Source organism: Notothenia coriiceps, unplaced genomic scaffold, assembly GCF_000735185.1.
Source record: "Notothenia coriiceps isolate Sejong01 unplaced genomic scaffold, NC01 NC01_scaffold00037250, whole genome shotgun sequence".
In the NCBI taxonomy this organism is placed as follows: Eukaryota; Metazoa; Chordata; class Actinopteri; order Perciformes; family Nototheniidae; genus Notothenia; species Notothenia coriiceps.
In genome coordinates this window covers 7,486,097-7,502,909 of record NW_011369951.1, presented here as the reverse complement: position 1 = coordinate 7,502,909, position 16,813 = coordinate 7,486,097, and the positions used below count along the sequence as shown (strand labels likewise).

The window sequence follows — 16,813 nt, the reverse complement described above, 5'->3', positions numbered from 1 at the left end:
GTGTGTGTGTTGATTTCTGTTAAGAGAAAATTATAATTAAGTTAACTCGGACATTTTCCTTTTTGCATCTTTTAAGAAATGATATTGTTACAGGCATATAATACATGCAAAAAGAGATACAATTAAAACTAAAGTATATCAAATAACTAACAAATCAGAAAAGGGGAAAAGAGAGAAAAAAGAATAAAAGGGCCTATTATAGTTATTATCTTGAAACCAAGTCCTTGTAATTTGTTAATTATTGCTACTCTTATAGCTAGTAAGAATTCACGCATTTCCTTATAGGCTTGAGTCAAACCTGCTATATGCTGCAGTGTGAAGTGAAAAAAAATCTAATTGAATCTTTCTTTGTCCTGAAATAAATGTAAGCCCACGGTTACTGAATTTGAATTTACTGGAAATGCAGTAAGAACAAAAGGGAGGCAGTGATCAGCAAGAAAAGTGCATATTCGTCTCTCTTTAATGGATTTGAAACACGTGAAAAACATACTGAAAAAGAGCCGGACAATCCAACATTACTGTCACTTTCATCAGTTTGATTTATGCATTTGTTCCACTTTTCCCTTCACTTTCTAAGCACACTGAGGCACACCACACACACACACACACACACACACACACACACACACACACACACACACACACACACACACACACACACACACACACACACACACACACACACACACACACACACACACACACTCGGGCACAGGTTTGTCCCTGTACATGCTGCAGCATGTACACAAGGGATTATTTTATACCTGGCCGGATAGAAGATGAAAGGGGAGAGATTCAGAGAGAAACAGGTCAGGAGTTATATCAGGAAGTTACATAGAGTATAAAGAAAAATAGGAAATTAATTGTTTATTTGAATAAATGCATTAAACTGTGAATTGTTAATATCTAAAAAAACTGACATTTAAACATTCAAAATAAAAATTGTTAGTATTTTATTTATTTTTCAAATGCTGCATATTTGTTTTTCTATTTTCCCTTTTCCTTATTTCTTTCTTCTACTTTTTAAAACTTTTTTTTAAAAATCTCCATACTTGTTAAAGAAACGTTTAAGATCAATCAATCTCAGATAATCTTTTGATAATTCGGAATTATAATAAAACAGTATTTTATTTATTTTTTGTGCAAAATTATTTTAGTATTAGAGATTAGAGAACACACACACACACACACACACACACACACACACACACACACACACACACACACACACACACACACACACACACACACACACACACACACACACCCTGGAATCGATCCTCTGAATGAGTGGTGTCCCTGAGCAGGGCTGAGTGCAGTTGAGCGACAGAGACAGCTCTCTTTGCGGAGGTCGGTAAAATGGTCGGAGTGATTCAGTCATAATCATTCTTTCCCCTCGCTCAAACTTTATGGCTAATCAGTTTGAATTATTCTCCTCACTGTCTCACTTGTCACCTCCATTGTCTCTCTTCCTCTCTTTCCTGGTTTCACAGCTGTTCACCGACTCCACGCCCTGAAACTCGTAAAAATAATCGGTGTGTGAGCGATCCTAACACACCCTCATTACCACCCTCACACTCTCACTTCACCTGACTTTCACCTGGCATTCAGTATCGTCTCCTTCTCTTACCTGTTACACCTCATCCCCTCCTCCCCACACCCAAAGAGAGAAATATTCTAAATATATATAATATATACCCCCTCTGAAATGTGGTGGTGTTGAAGTAGCATAACATAGAAATACGCTAGTTAACTACTGCACTTATTTGAGTAAATGCACATCATTTTTACCATTGCCTCAACACCCACTCTCTCTCACACACACACACACACACACACACACACACACACACACACACACACACACACACACACACACACACACACACACACACACACACACACACACACACACACACACACACACACACACACACACACACACACTTCCCCACAGGACTAGTTGGTGTTGACCTTTCCTGTGCTCCGTTGTCTCCCCAGTCTTTAGTCCATTTGAAAAAGCCTGAAGTCTTTTCACTTTTACCACTGACCCCAAATAGAGGCCGATCCAATTACAGCTCAAACCTCCTCTGTGAGCTCCCTCAGCGCCGCAGCCGTTACTGAATATGCGTGTGTGCGCGTGCGTGTGTGTGTTTTTCCGATATCGAAAAAGAGAAGAGACACTTTTGAGTGTCTTAGCAGAGTGTGGGGAGCAGTCAGACATCTTTCATGCTACGCAGGGGCCGATTAAATATCATCAATGGTGGGAAAAGTCTTCTTAAATAGGACCTGTTATGCTCATTCTCAGGTTCATAGTGGTAAAGTTCTTTATTTGTCTCATACCGCCTGTGCTGCAGCAAAAATGTCTTTACAAACTACTAAACATCATCACATTGAACAGAAGCCGCCTTTAGCTTAGCGGTGGTGACATGTGACCATGATTTAGTTCCTTTAGCCTAGGGCTGCTCAATTAATCGTATTTTAATCGCAATTACGATTATGGCTTGCAACGATGACGAAAACAACATCATCGAAATAAAACGATTATTTTTTTTATTTTTTTTAATTATTATTATTACTTTTTTTTTAAATTAATTTATTTTTGTGTTGGTTTTTCAGTTGAATTATATACTTAAAGTCCAGGGTAATCAATCAACTGTTAAAAACATACTGTTCAAAAAAAAAATCTTCAATAAATTGATGTTTTCAAAGTAAATGGATAATCGTTTTTAATAATCGTGATATCAATTATTGACCCAAATAATCGAGATTATGATTTTTGCCATAATCGAGCAGCCCTACTTTAGCCTGATGTTAGCTTTCTAAAACTTGTATGTATCAGAAACGTTTTCGTCAAAGATGCCCGTGCGATGCTTACTTTGGGTCAGCCTACAGAATTACCCCTCCCATCACCACTCTATTTATCCTTTAACTTCCTGTCCCTGTCTATCCGTCTGGTCTTTTTGGAAAAGTCCCACCCACATATCATCCCTGCTTTGTTGTGTTTTTGCTCCTCTCTCTCAGTCTATTAAGCCTCTTTATCGCCTTCTCCCTCCCTGCGGGTGTCTCTGTTAGCAGGGATTAATAAAGGGTTGTTAACCTCTGTGTGTCCTCTGTGGAGTGTACACAGAGCATCCTGGGACTTCAGGCTGCCTCTGTGTCATTCTCTAGCAGCTAAATGAGATGGGCTGTGGGTAATTCTGTCTGCCACTGCAAACAATATAAACTGCAAGGGTAAAATGAGGTTGTTAAGCAAGTTGTTTCTGTCAGTGTAAAAGGTGCTAATGAGCTCCTGCTACGCCCACAGCGCCAGAAACCCCATGTTTTGTGCAATTTTATTTGGCAGTGGTTGACTGATTAATGCCCTTTTTTCAGATTGTCCTATTGGCCGATATCTGTCTGCACTCACAAGATTAATTATTTATTAATATTTTATTTGTTCAAGTAAAATGTAGGCTGCGCATATCGAGGTTTTCTGTAACTGTCTGTTCACATATTATTTTCCATTAACCAGTCTTTAAACACTGCCAGAGCCCATACTGTGTTCCTGTTAGTCTTTACTTCCTGTCTGTCTTCTTCTGCTGATTTCTCTGACTTCCAGAGTATTTAACTTTTCTTTACTGGGGACAGTTTAGCTAACATGAGTCCTACGTTTCTTGCTCTCCAAAAATACAGATATAAATATTCAAAAAGTATTCCATGCTGTTTTCTGATGGATGAAAACAAATTATTGTTGTCCACAGCTGACGTTAAATTGACCGGACTTCTTTCTGTGGATTGATATGACCGCACATTGATCAGTGTCATCCTTAGCAGCGATCTGTTATTATTATTATTATTTACAATAACAAATTAACCTTGGTAAGCCCTACATAGAGTATCATCTCTACAAATCTCAAAACTGCTCTGTTGAAACATGCAAAAGTCAACGTGTGAATAATACATTTAATCATGGCTGAATAACAGTCTGCGATTGTCGTGATCTCACTTTTTGTGTTTAATGTTTCCTGTTTTATTTTTAAATGAATTTTCTGTTTGGGTGTTGTCTGGTTTTCCTTCCTGTGTTTTTGTTTTCCCGCCTGTGTGATTGTCTGATTGTGTTCACCTGCTGCCCGCCCTCTCCAGCTGTGGGCGTTTCTCAATGTCGAGGAGGCTTGCTTGGTAGCACATGTATGCCGGGCATTCAGCGCCACTTGATGACGTAGTATGCTTGAAATAGTGGCTCTGGAGCGGCCTTACTCGACATTGAGAAACGGCCTGTGTCTTGTCTTTGTCATTTGTCTTGTGTACATGTAGATCGTCCTGTCTCCACTCGTGTTCTTTGTCTGTCCGTCGTCTATGTTCCTGCTCTTGTTCCTCCAGCTTGTTTCGTTTTTCTTTATTTGGTTTGTTTTGTTTGGTCTTTATTTCATTAAAAGCTTACTTTTTGTTTATACTTGCCTCTTCTTCATTCTGCGTTTTTATACCCCGTGACAGTTATTGACACACAGCCAAATGAAGCTTCACCTTTCAAGGCAACGACACATATCAGTTTTAAAACGACTGTCACCTTGAGTCTGCAGGAAGAGGGATGGCCTAGTTCACTGTTGTTTTGATCTCCAGGCTTATCTGCTAAAGGGACCGTTCTTATTCTAAGATTTAATTAAAAAGTCATTCACTGAAGCGTATTCCCTGACACGCAGCGTTTTCATATTTCATACAATGAAAAATAAATGAAATACCTGTGAATATGGGGGCAGCAATGGTTGCTTTGGGGGAGCTGTTGCATGCTGCTTTTGAAGTTAAATCTTAAAGCCTTTTGTTTTAAATGATGAACATGCACGGTGTACAATACTGTAACCTCTACAAAATGGAAGTGGCAATCAACTTACCTTTTTTTAATGACTGTTTTCTTTTTTATCTTTTTTAATAATATTTATAATTTCCTTTAAAAAAAGATGAATAGTCATCCTAAACTTGTGATGTGTTTTCTTGATTTGAGGACAAAATGAATCCTGTAGTGTATTGTTTCTTCCATTAGAAATAGTAACACAGATAGACGTATCACATTGTTTGTTACCTTAACAATGAAGATGAGTGTGTTGTGAATATATGTGCTCAAATACAGTCTATGTTTGAACAATCAATCAAAGCAATATCGACTAGTGCATTATCCAAATCGCAGTACCGAAATATTTGTTAATGAGCAAAATATGTGAAAATATCCGAATGAAAATGTAGAAGTTGATCTGCAAACTCTATTTGAGGGATCCTTTGTGTTTGGGATCATGTGTGTTTGGGGATTTTAGCCTTTGCAGACCATTTACATGCACACAAACAAACCTAGACAGGAAAGGGAAACCCCCCCCAAAAAAGAACAACAGGGCCTCTTTAAAGGCTCAACCCACTGGTGGTCTTCACTGCAGACTCTCTGTGTGAATCCTCTGCTCCAACAAAGGAGTTCCTTTATCAGCGGGCGATCAATAGGAGAGGGACCGTGGTTATTCAAACTGGGGAAAGTGTGACACGTGTAGGTTTATATTCATTTTTAGTGGGAATGTTCATGAACCTATACACTTCTATCAAGCCCAGAACAACATGTAGGAAGTGTCTTCTCCAAGGACGATTCGTACATAATAATCAAATTGTCTTCATCTCAGCCGTTCAAAGCCCCTTTATAAGTTATACATCCTCACGGTGAAATCGTGCGGGATTACTCTGACATTTATAACCGAGTGTCCATCTTAGAAATTCAAAGTTTTTCGGGGCAAGAGATAATCGCTTCTCTCTGCAGTTTATTCCCAGAGGGACGGAGACGTTAGCATTCTTCACAGAATTCGTCAAAGTGCAGATGAGTTTGGAAGTGTACTGAGAGCCTGTGATATGAACCAAGGTGCTGTGATTTGAGCAGGAGCAGGAAGTGGGTTAAAGAAGGAGGATAGTGCTCCGGGACTGGAGCTTGCCTTGTTTCTGCCAAACTACAGAGGGAACTCTGGGAGTGTGTGTGTGTTGTTGGCGATGTCAGCGAGAGCATTGAGTGACAGAACTGGAGCTAGTTTAAAGAGTTCTTGCCGAGAGAGGGGTTAGACAGAAAATGCTGAGTCGTGAGTGCAAAGAGGAAAGAGACTTTATCTGCCTCTGTGGAAGGAGGAAGATATCTTTAAAGAGGAAGAAATATGTCTGTCAGCTTGGCAAAACGAAAAATGTCCATCACTTGCAGATGCTCTGGTTGCCTCGGCGTGTAAAGTGTGTGTGTGTGTGTGTGTGTGTGTGTGTGTGTGTGTGTGTGTGTGTGTGTGTGTGTGTGTGTGTGTGTGTGTGTGTGTGTGTGTGCGCACGCAAGGATGTCACAATATACTTGTTTACTGTATACAGTTTTACTTGTACACAAGTGTTTTTACTAGGGATGTAACAATACCAAAAACTCACGGTACGAGAATATCGCGATATTGAAAAATAAAGGGAAAAAATGTGAATTTTTTATTTTATAATTTTTTTTATCGATTATACCAATGGGAACATCTGGTTAAATAAAGGTATTTTTTTTTTAAAGTTTTTTTAATTTTTTTTTTTTAATTGCGGTAGATTTTGTCAGTCTCACGACGGTATTGAAACATTTATTTACCGCGATATTCGATATATCGTTACATCCCTAGTTTTTACCCTTCTTATCTCTTCCCTGACCTTGTTTCCTTAAATCTAAATTGATATTAATCCTTGACAGTTTTATTGTTTTGTAAAATGTCTCTCCTCAAACCACCCGTTATATATTTAATTTTGCAACAGTATTTAAAGACAACATAATTATGTTAATTTTCAGGTTTATATTAGTATGTAGTGTCTCTACTGGGACCCGTCTCCATGCTTTAATTTTCAAAAAGGTCTTTATTTTTCTCATACTGCCCGTGCTGCAGCACCTCTTTTCACCCTACACTTCAGGAGAGGGAAAACCCCCCAAAACATATTAGGGCCTCTTTAATTCGTCATCCTGTGTTTATAAGCACCATCTACACCAAAGCTAATTCCTGGTGTGTGCGATGTTACTTGGCAATAACCCTGATTCTGATTTGAGGCGCATCAATTGTCGTGAAAGCCTTGATGCATTCACTTTGCACTTTAAATAGACGTTAACAGAAAAATCAAATGACACCTGAAGGCACATTCTTGTGTACTGCTGTTAATAAAGTGTTAGTCACGTTTGTTCACCATGTTCTCACATGTTGTGCGTCACTGAAGGCAAAGAGACCCAGAGAGAGTAAGAAGAAAGGCGGCTGGCACAGATGTAAATGGAGGTAATGTTCCTGACCTTCTGAGCTGTGGGAGCTGAACTTTTGTGAGACAGACAGCGCTGCTTTCTGTACGGGAAGGAGCCAGCCATGCAGCAACGCCAGGGAAAGTGGTGTGTGGAGCATCGTTGTGTGTGAACCTGTGTGAGAGTGGATAATAACATCAAGGGTGGCTGGCTATTACGTGTAACAGTGACACCATTCTGACCTTTTGAGTTGTGGCACGTTGTCAGATTGGCCATTGATGAATAGCAGCCCAACTTTGACCGAGGGGAAACCCAACGTCCAGCTGTAAAATGTTCTCTCGTGACTTAAAAAAAGAGAACCGTCTCCTGGTTCGAGTTGCAAATCCTGAAGACTTGATTCATTCCGTGCAATTAAACTCACTGGCCTTTAAAAAGCAAACCCCTCTAATCTCTCGGTGTAATCCTAATTCTCAGACAGAATAGATCGGCAGTTGACATTTCCACCATTTAAATGTGACGTCACGCAAGTTCACCGTTAATCCTTTCTGCCATTTAAACCTAACACCTTGAGACGGCATGCTTCAGAGGCCGGAGGAGTTTATCAAACATGGACATCCTCAGAAACAGTGAGTTTGTGGGAGACTATTTTCAGCAACAGATTGCTCTAGTGCAGTGTTTCTCAAACTTTTTCATACCAAGGACCACTTAACCAATAAAAAAACACTCGCGGACCACCTAACTCCACAAATATCAAAAACACATCGTTTTTCTAGAACAGATTAGAAATCGCCTGAACATTGTACAAACAAGTGGCAACATGTGTGACGAAGGTGTTGCGCTGGGCTATATCATGCAATTGAAAGTGAAACGTAACCTCGCTCCATTGCGGAGATATTCCCGCGAGAGTGCAGAAAACTTAAATTTATTTATTTATTTCAAATGTGAAATGTTACCAATATACTCACGGACCACTAGGGAGCGCTCACGGACCACCAGTGGTTAGTACGCTGATCTTCGAATCAGAGGATAGCAAGTTCGAGTCCCACTGCAGTCAGTATGTCGTTGTGTCCCTGAGACACTTCACCCCAAATTGCTCCTGTGGGGATTGCCCACAGTATTGAGTATGTAAGTCGCTTTGGATAAATGCGTTTAACAAGTAACATGTAATGTAATCTAGTGACGATTTGAAACAGGTGGGAGGTGTTGGATGGAATCAAAAGAATGCACGTCGACATGGCAACATTACACCCAACAGTGTGGCTCTGATATATTCATAGTTTTCGCACGACAACGGCCACAGAGGAATACGCTTTTGCTCCATCAGACACAGAACACCAGGATCAATTCATCCTTGGTTTTGGTCTTTCATAGAATACAATTACAATAAGAAGAAATATCACCGGACTAATCCTGTAGGGCGTGACATTTATGCGTCCCCGAGGCTGTAGCGCTTTTATTTTGAAAGGGAACATTGCTCTTTGTGCCAATCCCAGGGCACAGCAGAGGAAAAGGACAACAGGATGGGGCTCTGCTTCTGTATCTGCCGCCTATTGTTGTTGACTCTCAGGTACATTGTGTCACCTGACGCCCCCCACACACACACACACACACACACACACACACACACACACACACACACACACACACACACACACACACACACACACACACACAGCAGCCGCCAGCAGATTCCAGCCCATAATACACACTGCATAATGCCAACAGCCCAGCACAGAGACAAACAACAAAAGAAATGTGTTATTCCAGCCTGTATTGCGGATATGTTTCTCTCCCTTTCAATATTTCTCTGTTATACGATACATGTTTGTTTGGGCATCTTAGAGAGACTCTATATGTCTTGTTGGGGTATTCCCTTTCCTTTAGTGTGTTATATAGGTTTTTGTGATTTAAATGGTCTGCAGAGGCTACAATCCCAAAGCTCTGTAACAAAGTGACATCACTATGTAACACTCACACTTCTATTGGCCAGCGCTCACAACACATTAGTACGCTAAGGGGTGGAACATTTTCTAAGCCGTTGACCAATCACAGCAGAGCCAGCCAGCTAACCAATCAGAGCAGACTGGGCTCTGGTTTCAGACAGAGGGTGAAACATAGCTTTTTGCACATTAAAGCCTGGAGACACAGTAGAGGCACAACATACTAATATATGACCCTGAAAATAAGCATCGTATGCCCTCTTTAAATTGGCAGAATGTCAGATGACAGATGTTTCCTGCCTCCACAACCCGACCCTCTCTACTTTCAAAATCCTCTTGACCTTCATCTCTTTTTCTCCCATACGCAGTAATCTTCTATACCTTTATCTTTCTCAACCCCTCCCTCCTGTTTTGCAATCCTCCCCCTTTTCTCTCCATTCCTTCCTCCCCACCTTTCTTCTTTTTTTTTGCCTCCTTCACACCTCATATTTTTTACACATCACATTAAATCCCTCATCTCTTCCTCTCTCCCCCTCCAGCTGTCTGTAGTCCGTGCTGCGATGTTGATCCTGGACGTGTTCTCCCCGCTCCTCCTACTCCTCCTCTTCCTGTTGCCGCGCTACAGTTGCCGGGCGGCGGACATTCCGGAGGACACGACAGCAGAGTTCTCAGTCAGACTGTACCACCGGCTGCAGGCGGCCGGGGACCAGGACAACATCGTCTTCTCCCCGCTCAGCGTGGCTCTGGCCCTAGGCATGGTGGAGCTGGGGGCCCGGGGGGCCTCGCTGGAGGAGATCCGCCAGGCGGTGGGCTTCAGTCATCTGCTGCCAGGTGAGAGACAAACACAAGTTCAACAGCATTAGTGTTACAGGTGGGTTAAGGAAGGGGAGTTTAATAAATGATTTAATTACATTTCATTCAGCTGCATGGGTGGTTCCGGGTGCTTTCCAGTGCCCCTGTAACACTAAGCTTGGACCCCCTCCTGTTTCCCCCCCTGCAAAATAAGAGTCAATAATAATATTGTTTATGATTTTATTTAAAGACTGCTTTAACCGGAGCCACAGCCGCAAACACACATTAGGGCTATCGGTGGGGGAAGGAAGAGGAGTTGAATACGATTTCATAACATCACATTTCATTTAGCTGCATGACCGGTTTCCAAGGGGGGGGGGGGGTGCAGTGCAGTGCAGCTGGGACCAGTGCCCCTATTACACTGGGCTTGGACCCACCTGTGGTCCCCCTCCAAAGGAAGAGTCTGTGATGATTCAGTTTTTATTCAAATACTTTGTGTTTTGTTTTTAATGATGTCATACCATGTTAACTGAGTTAGAGACACAAATTACAATCTAATTATTTTGTTGTCTACATCGTTATACTAACCTAAAAATGATAAACACTGTCTCTTGTTTGTGTGCAGCATTTGATGTGCACCCAAGAAAATATGGTCAAGAACAGGCACTGAGTGCATTTAACCATGAAGAAGCTAAATGTACAAAATGTGTGTTAGTTCTACTGGGGTGGGGTCTCTGTTCCAATTGCTGTAGCATTGTTGAACTAAAAAGCACATCTTTGTCGGATCACTGTCCTCTGGACACACAGCTACATTATGGACGTGTCTCTCTGTCCTTTAGGCGTGGAGTTCTCTTTGCTGCAGAACCTGACGGCGGCGCTGTCTGAAGACAACGCCCACTACGTGATCCGGTTCGCCAACAGCCTCCTCCTGCAGGAAGGCATCACCTTCAACCCCGAGTTCCTGCATCTGATGAAGAAGTACTTCCAGGCTGACGTGGAGACCGTGGACTTCAGCGAATCAGCTGCCGTGGCCGATCAAATCAACACCTGGGTGGAGAATCACACCGAGAGTGAGTTAGAGAGACGCTCACAATCTCATCTAAAGGACCTGCATCTGATTGTTTGATCGCATCATCTTCTACCAAAACAATTGTAATGAATACATGGCAGTTTAAAAAGTCATTCAAGTTAGCTCCTATTTTACCAGCTGCAAAATTAAAATGATACCATGATCACATTAATTACATCAAATCAAACTTTTAGGGCACTTTTCATACACAACGGTAACAGAAAGTGGTTCACAAAGCAAAAACAATACTAACACACAGTAACATATAGCTTTGTGATTAATGAGGAAACTTGATAAGAGCAGAGGACCGAACAAACAACATTTCAATAATAAATAAAAAATGAAATAAGAATAAAATAATAATGGAAGAATGGAATAAGAATAATTGAAATTCAATTGAAAGCCAGTTTAACAGGATCAATGGATCAATAATTATAACCCAGTGATCAAATATACATTTGTTCATAATTGGCCATTCTGCATAATGAGTATTTTTTTTTTTTGGTACTTCAAGTATATTTGATTTTACTGAAGTAAGATTTTGAATTTAAGGACTTTTACTTGTAACAGAGGTTTTCTTCACTGTGGTATTATAACTTCAAAGGCTGCATCCAGCAGGTGCTCTCAGGACTATGTAAACTAATCTAGATCCTGTACAACCCCCCCCCTCTCTCCAGGTAAGATCCATGATCTTTTCTCAGCCGATGACTTCAGCAGCGTGACCCGCCTGACGCTGGTGAACGCCGTCTACTTCAGGGGCTCCTGGAAAAACCAGTTCAGGCCAGAAAACACCAGGACCTTCTCCTTCAGCCGAGACGACGGCTCCGAGGTCCAGACGCTCATGATGTACCAGCAGGGAGACTTCTACTACGGTAGGGAGGAGGTGTGTGTGTGTGTGTGTGTGTGTGTGTGTGTGTGTGTGTGTGTGTGTGTGTGTGTGTGTGTACTTATACCTGCATTGTGTTTGTCTCCAGGTGAGTTCAGCGACGGCTCCCAGGAGGCTGGCGGTGTGTACCAGGTGCTGGAGATGCCGTACGAGGGCGAGGACATGTCCATGTTGATCGTTCTGCCGCGGCAGGAAGTGCCTCTGGCCTCGCTGGAGCCCATCTTCAAAGCAGCGCTGCTGGAGGAGTGGGCCAACAACGTCAAGCGGCAGAAGGTGGAGGTCTACATGCCCAGGTGAGAGAGGAATACCTGCTCTACAACATCTTCTGTTTTGTGTACCTAATTCCCCTCGACATGCCTTGGTTACTTGTGCGTCCATTAGTGGTTAGCTACATTTTCAAATAGAAGGATTCTTTATAGTTCCTGAGGGGGACATTTTTAAAATCCTTTGCTTTAAATCGATAAAACATAACAATAACAACATTTGACTTTGCCAACTCATCTACTCATGGTACCTTTCTCCAGGAGCTCTCATTATTTAGTCAACATTTCTTGGTGTAAGCTATTTAGCAACATACTTTTAATAAATAATCCTTTTAGGCACTTGTAAACATGTCACAGTCGAGGAAATAAGTACAAATATGAACCTGAAAATGAGCATAAAAGGGTCCCTTTAATAAAAAAATGACACAAACTCTACTAAAACAAATACCTATCATGTTATTTTATGAGGATTGTTTGTGTGCAATGACTCTAATCCTAACCGAGAATAGTGAAATTCTGAGCACTGTGTCAGTGCCCCTCTCATAAAATATCTGGTCCCAGCACGATAGCCCCCCCCCCCTTCCGACCATCATCACGTGGCATCTGATGTTTTTCTTAAATTCTCATGGCTTTCCCCCAGGTTCAAAGTGGAGCAGAAGATCGACCTGAGGAGCACGCTGCAGGATCTAGGAATAAAAAACATCTTCACCAACGATGCTGATCTCTCCGCCATGACAGGTAACACTCCTCTCTGCGTGAGGCAAAATGTGCGACTTACCATTAAGTTATTTTATAAACCTCCCAAATATAGAAACAGAGCAGGGTTCAGTGTGAGAAGGTGATTTCATATTTCTTCTCCTTGGCTGCAGTGAAGTTAACTCTGGTACTTTTCTCAGGTAACCACGGTAACCGGCAGCGAGTGGGCAGGTCAGAGCTGTCACATCATCATCGGACAAAAATAGATCCGGAGAGAGGGATATGCACAGAGGCAAAGAGAAAGAAGACATACATATAAGTCAAACATACAATAAAATATTGTTAGCTGAAGATAAGACCCATGTCCAAAAATCATATCATAAATATAAAATAAAATATATATATATTTATATAAACATCAGTTAAAGGGGACCTATCATGCAAAATGCACTTTTTTATGTCTTTTATACATAAAGATGTGTCCCTGGTGTGTCGGGGAACTCACGCAGCGTCAGAAAATAAAACCCTCTCTCTTTTCCTCCGTACCCAAATCTCTAAAAACGGGGCTACGACGGAGCTGATCCAGATTTGCGTCCGATATGATGTAATATCTGAAATGTGGACCCACGGCCCTATCAGAAACGTTGCTATCAGAAACAATGCCCGACTGTTTTGGACGTAATATGGTCGGTGTTTACATTAGCATCGCTAACACTCAGAGCTAACCTGTACTGGAGAGCATGTGTGTGAAGAAGCAGGAAGTAAAAAGGAACTCACCTTGTGGTATAACCGGCAAGAGAGAAAGCCTTTGAGCTCCATACTGTTTCAGAAACAATCCTTGATAATCCATGATATGGCGTTTCATCACGGCAGTATTTAGTTTAGACAGTAGCTGCCGGGTCCCGCGTGAGCTCAGGCCCCTCTTTTTTTTTTAAAGCTTTATACCCAGAATCAGCACTTTTGAAACAGGAAGTGAAATAGAGGGATATGAAGCATGGCTAGAATGGGTGATCTGTTTGGTATTTTGAGCAAAACACTTCATAGACATGTTTTTTATATATCTGAGACCTATGCTATTGCCTAAAAATAGCATGATAGGTGACCTTTAAATTAAGAATGTGCAATCAAATATTAAATAATGATATTTATATAAACATAGGTAGTTAAAGTGGAATGTCCAATATAAGATAAAAAATAATAAAAATAGGTATAAAACGTGAATGTGAAATAAAAGATATTTTAAAAAGCATATTAATATAAACATAGGGTGTTAAAGTCAATTAAAAATAAAATAGAATGAAAAATATTGTATTCAAAAATAATAATGTGAAGTAAAATTGTAAAATAAAGATATGTTTAGAAAATAAAATAAACATAATATTTAGATAAGGTGCTGTAATGCTTACATTCTCAGAGCCTTTTGGCTTCGTGCTGAACAGCGTGTTCCTCCTGGTCAGGTGGAGCTGAAATTATGTTGTGAAATCTCCGTCTGCAGGCTGTACTGCGCGTCGGAACATCCTGTCCCCGCTCAAACCCTCCTCACCTCTGCATGATCTCAGAGGACACGCTGCCTGCTTTAAATCAAATCATATGTTCTGTCGCAGCGGACCAGATTTCCTTTTAAATGGAGCTGCAGAAAGTGATGCTCAGTGGACGAGTGTTATTTACTGTGTGTGTGTGTGTGTGTGTGTGTGTGTGTGTGTGTGTGTGTGTGTGTGTGTGTGTGTGTGTGTGTGTGTGTGTGTGTGTGTGTGTGTGTGTGTGTGTGTGTGTGTGTGTGTGTGTGTGTGTGTGTGTGTAACAGATGGTAAGGACCTGCACATTGGGAAGGCGGTGCAGAAGGCGTACCTGGAGGTGACGGAGGAGGGAGCAGAAGGAGCCGTTGGATCAGGTATGTTACCGCTCAGGACTTGTTGCACACACACATTTATATACATTTATCTAAAGATAATTATTCATATAAGTATATATTCAATCAGATTCATTGGTATTTTTATTTTATGCTGTTATTCATTTATTTTTATTATAAGCTTTTTGCCCTTCCGCTTCAACTTACTTTGTTTTCTTGTACGTTGTGTGTTTATTTTATTTTGGATTTAATAAAAAATATTCCCTCTCCTACAAGAAAATGAATGAATAAATACATACCTTAATGAATTAACCCTTAAAATAATGAATACATACATAAATAAATGAACAAATAAATATATTAATTAATAAATAAATGCATAAATAGATGAATAAATAATGATTGTGTTTTGTCCCCCTCTCCCTCCCTCTCTCTCAGGAATGATCGCCCTCACCCGGACTCTGGTGTTGTACCCGCAGGTCATGGCCGATCATCCGTTCTTCTTCGTCATTAGAAACCGGAGGACAGGTGTGTGTGTGTGTGTGTGTGTGTGTGTGTGTGTGTGTGTGTGTGTGTGTGTGTGTGTGTGTGTGTGTGTGTGTGTGTGTGTGTGTGTGTGTGTGTGTGTGTCTCTCTCTGTGTGTGCGCGTCTGTCTCTGTGTGTCTCTGTGTGTGTGTGCGTGTGTCTCTGTGTGTGTTTGTGTGTCTCTGTCTGTTCGTGTGTCTCTGTGTGTGCGCATGTGTCTCTTTTTGTCTCTGTGTGTCTGTGTGTGCGTGTGTGTTTCTGTGTGTCTCTGTGTGTTCTTGTGTGTCTCTTGTGTGTCTCTGTGTGTCTCTGTGTGTTCGTGTGTGTCTGTGTGTCTCTGTGTGTCTCTGTGTGTCTCTGTGTGTCTCTGTGTGTCTCTGTGTGTCTCTTTGTGTTTCTGTGTGTCTCTGTGTGTCTCTGTGTGTCTCTGTGCATGTAAACGTGCGTCTGATTCACTGAATGTGTGTTTTGACCTGACGTTCTATATGTCTTCCTCAGGGACCATCCTCTTCATGGGCAGGGTCATGACCCCCGAGGTCGTTGACCCAAACGACCAGGACTTTGACTCCATGTAAAAGAGATCTCAGATCCTGACGTCATAAACGCTACCTATCCTCTATCGCCATCTTCAGCTGTGTTTTATACTCCTTTAAAAAAAATATAACACGATATATTATATATTGAAATATGACATATAAACGTGACTGTGTTTTGATACTGGAAGCTTTAAAACTCTTGTATACAGACAAGCAGAAAAAATGAAGATGTACATATTCTCTGGTAACACAACGGTTTGTATATGAGGAAAAGAAAACACACGTAATCCACGCACAACCCCTTTAAGTTCAGCAGCTTCAAACTCACCTGCGCCTACACACACACACACACACACACACACACACACACACACACACACACACACACACACACACACACACACACACACACACACACTAGACACCAAATATATTGTGTAAAACTGCATTAACATGCGTGTGTTAAGTGTTCTCCTGATCCTCCTTTGCTGTGTGGCAGGCTCGTATGCTGACATACACCATGAACAGTAACCGCAGGTGAGAAAAACGCAGAGCACAGGAAACTCAGTGGCCAGAGATTGAGACCCTGGGAAAACTTCGAGGGCAAATTCCCTCTGCAGTTTCAAACCCTCCAGAGGTAATGAGAGCAATGAGAGCGCACACAGTGACATCACAACATCACACTTCTGTCCTTCTGATCTGAACCTCTCCTCCCTTTGCGGACGCCACTATGCGTTCCAGTCTGTCCAGGGTCTCCAGTGTGGACAGTCAGCCGGGACGTTCTCAAAGCCCACCCCAGTCTACCAGCCCTGGGAACTAAGCAGCAGCCAAACAGGAGCTGAGGATGGACATTTTAGTCCCCACAGGTAGGAAACCTCCATCAGGTACACTGAAAGCTGATTCACTTCAAAACATTTTCAAAAAAGTAAAATACTTTTTTAGCCTACAAATCTACTACTAATTATCAATATCAATATTTAAGTGTGTGTGCTGGTGTGTGTGTTGTGGTGTGTGTGTGTGTGTGT

The 16,813-nt window shown here is 41.5% G+C and overlaps 2 protein-coding genes across 2 annotated transcripts in view; both read left to right on the top strand.

Moving 5' to 3' along the window:
- serpini1 (serpin peptidase inhibitor, clade I (neuroserpin), member 1) overlaps positions 1-15,831 on the top strand; it is a 25,280-nt gene extending 9,449 nt beyond the window's left edge. Inside the window, exons 2-9 of the mRNA XM_010796131.1 lie at positions 9,711-10,002; positions 10,803-11,033; positions 11,710-11,904; positions 12,007-12,211; positions 12,822-12,919; positions 14,682-14,768; positions 15,165-15,254; positions 15,751-15,831. Coding sequence (XP_010794433.1) covers positions 9,732-10,002; positions 10,803-11,033; positions 11,710-11,904; positions 12,007-12,211; positions 12,822-12,919; positions 14,682-14,768; positions 15,165-15,254; positions 15,751-15,827 — 1,254 coding nt within the window. The 5' untranslated portion in view covers positions 9,711-9,731 and the 3' untranslated portion in view covers positions 15,828-15,831. The remainder of the gene's footprint in view (positions 1-9,710; positions 10,003-10,802; positions 11,034-11,709; positions 11,905-12,006; positions 12,212-12,821; positions 12,920-14,681; positions 14,769-15,164; positions 15,255-15,750) is intronic.
- pfkmb (phosphofructokinase, muscle b) overlaps positions 1-16,813 on the top strand; it is a 41,950-nt gene that overhangs the window by 2,235 nt on the left and 22,902 nt on the right. The gene's annotated exons all lie outside the window — the stretch shown is intronic.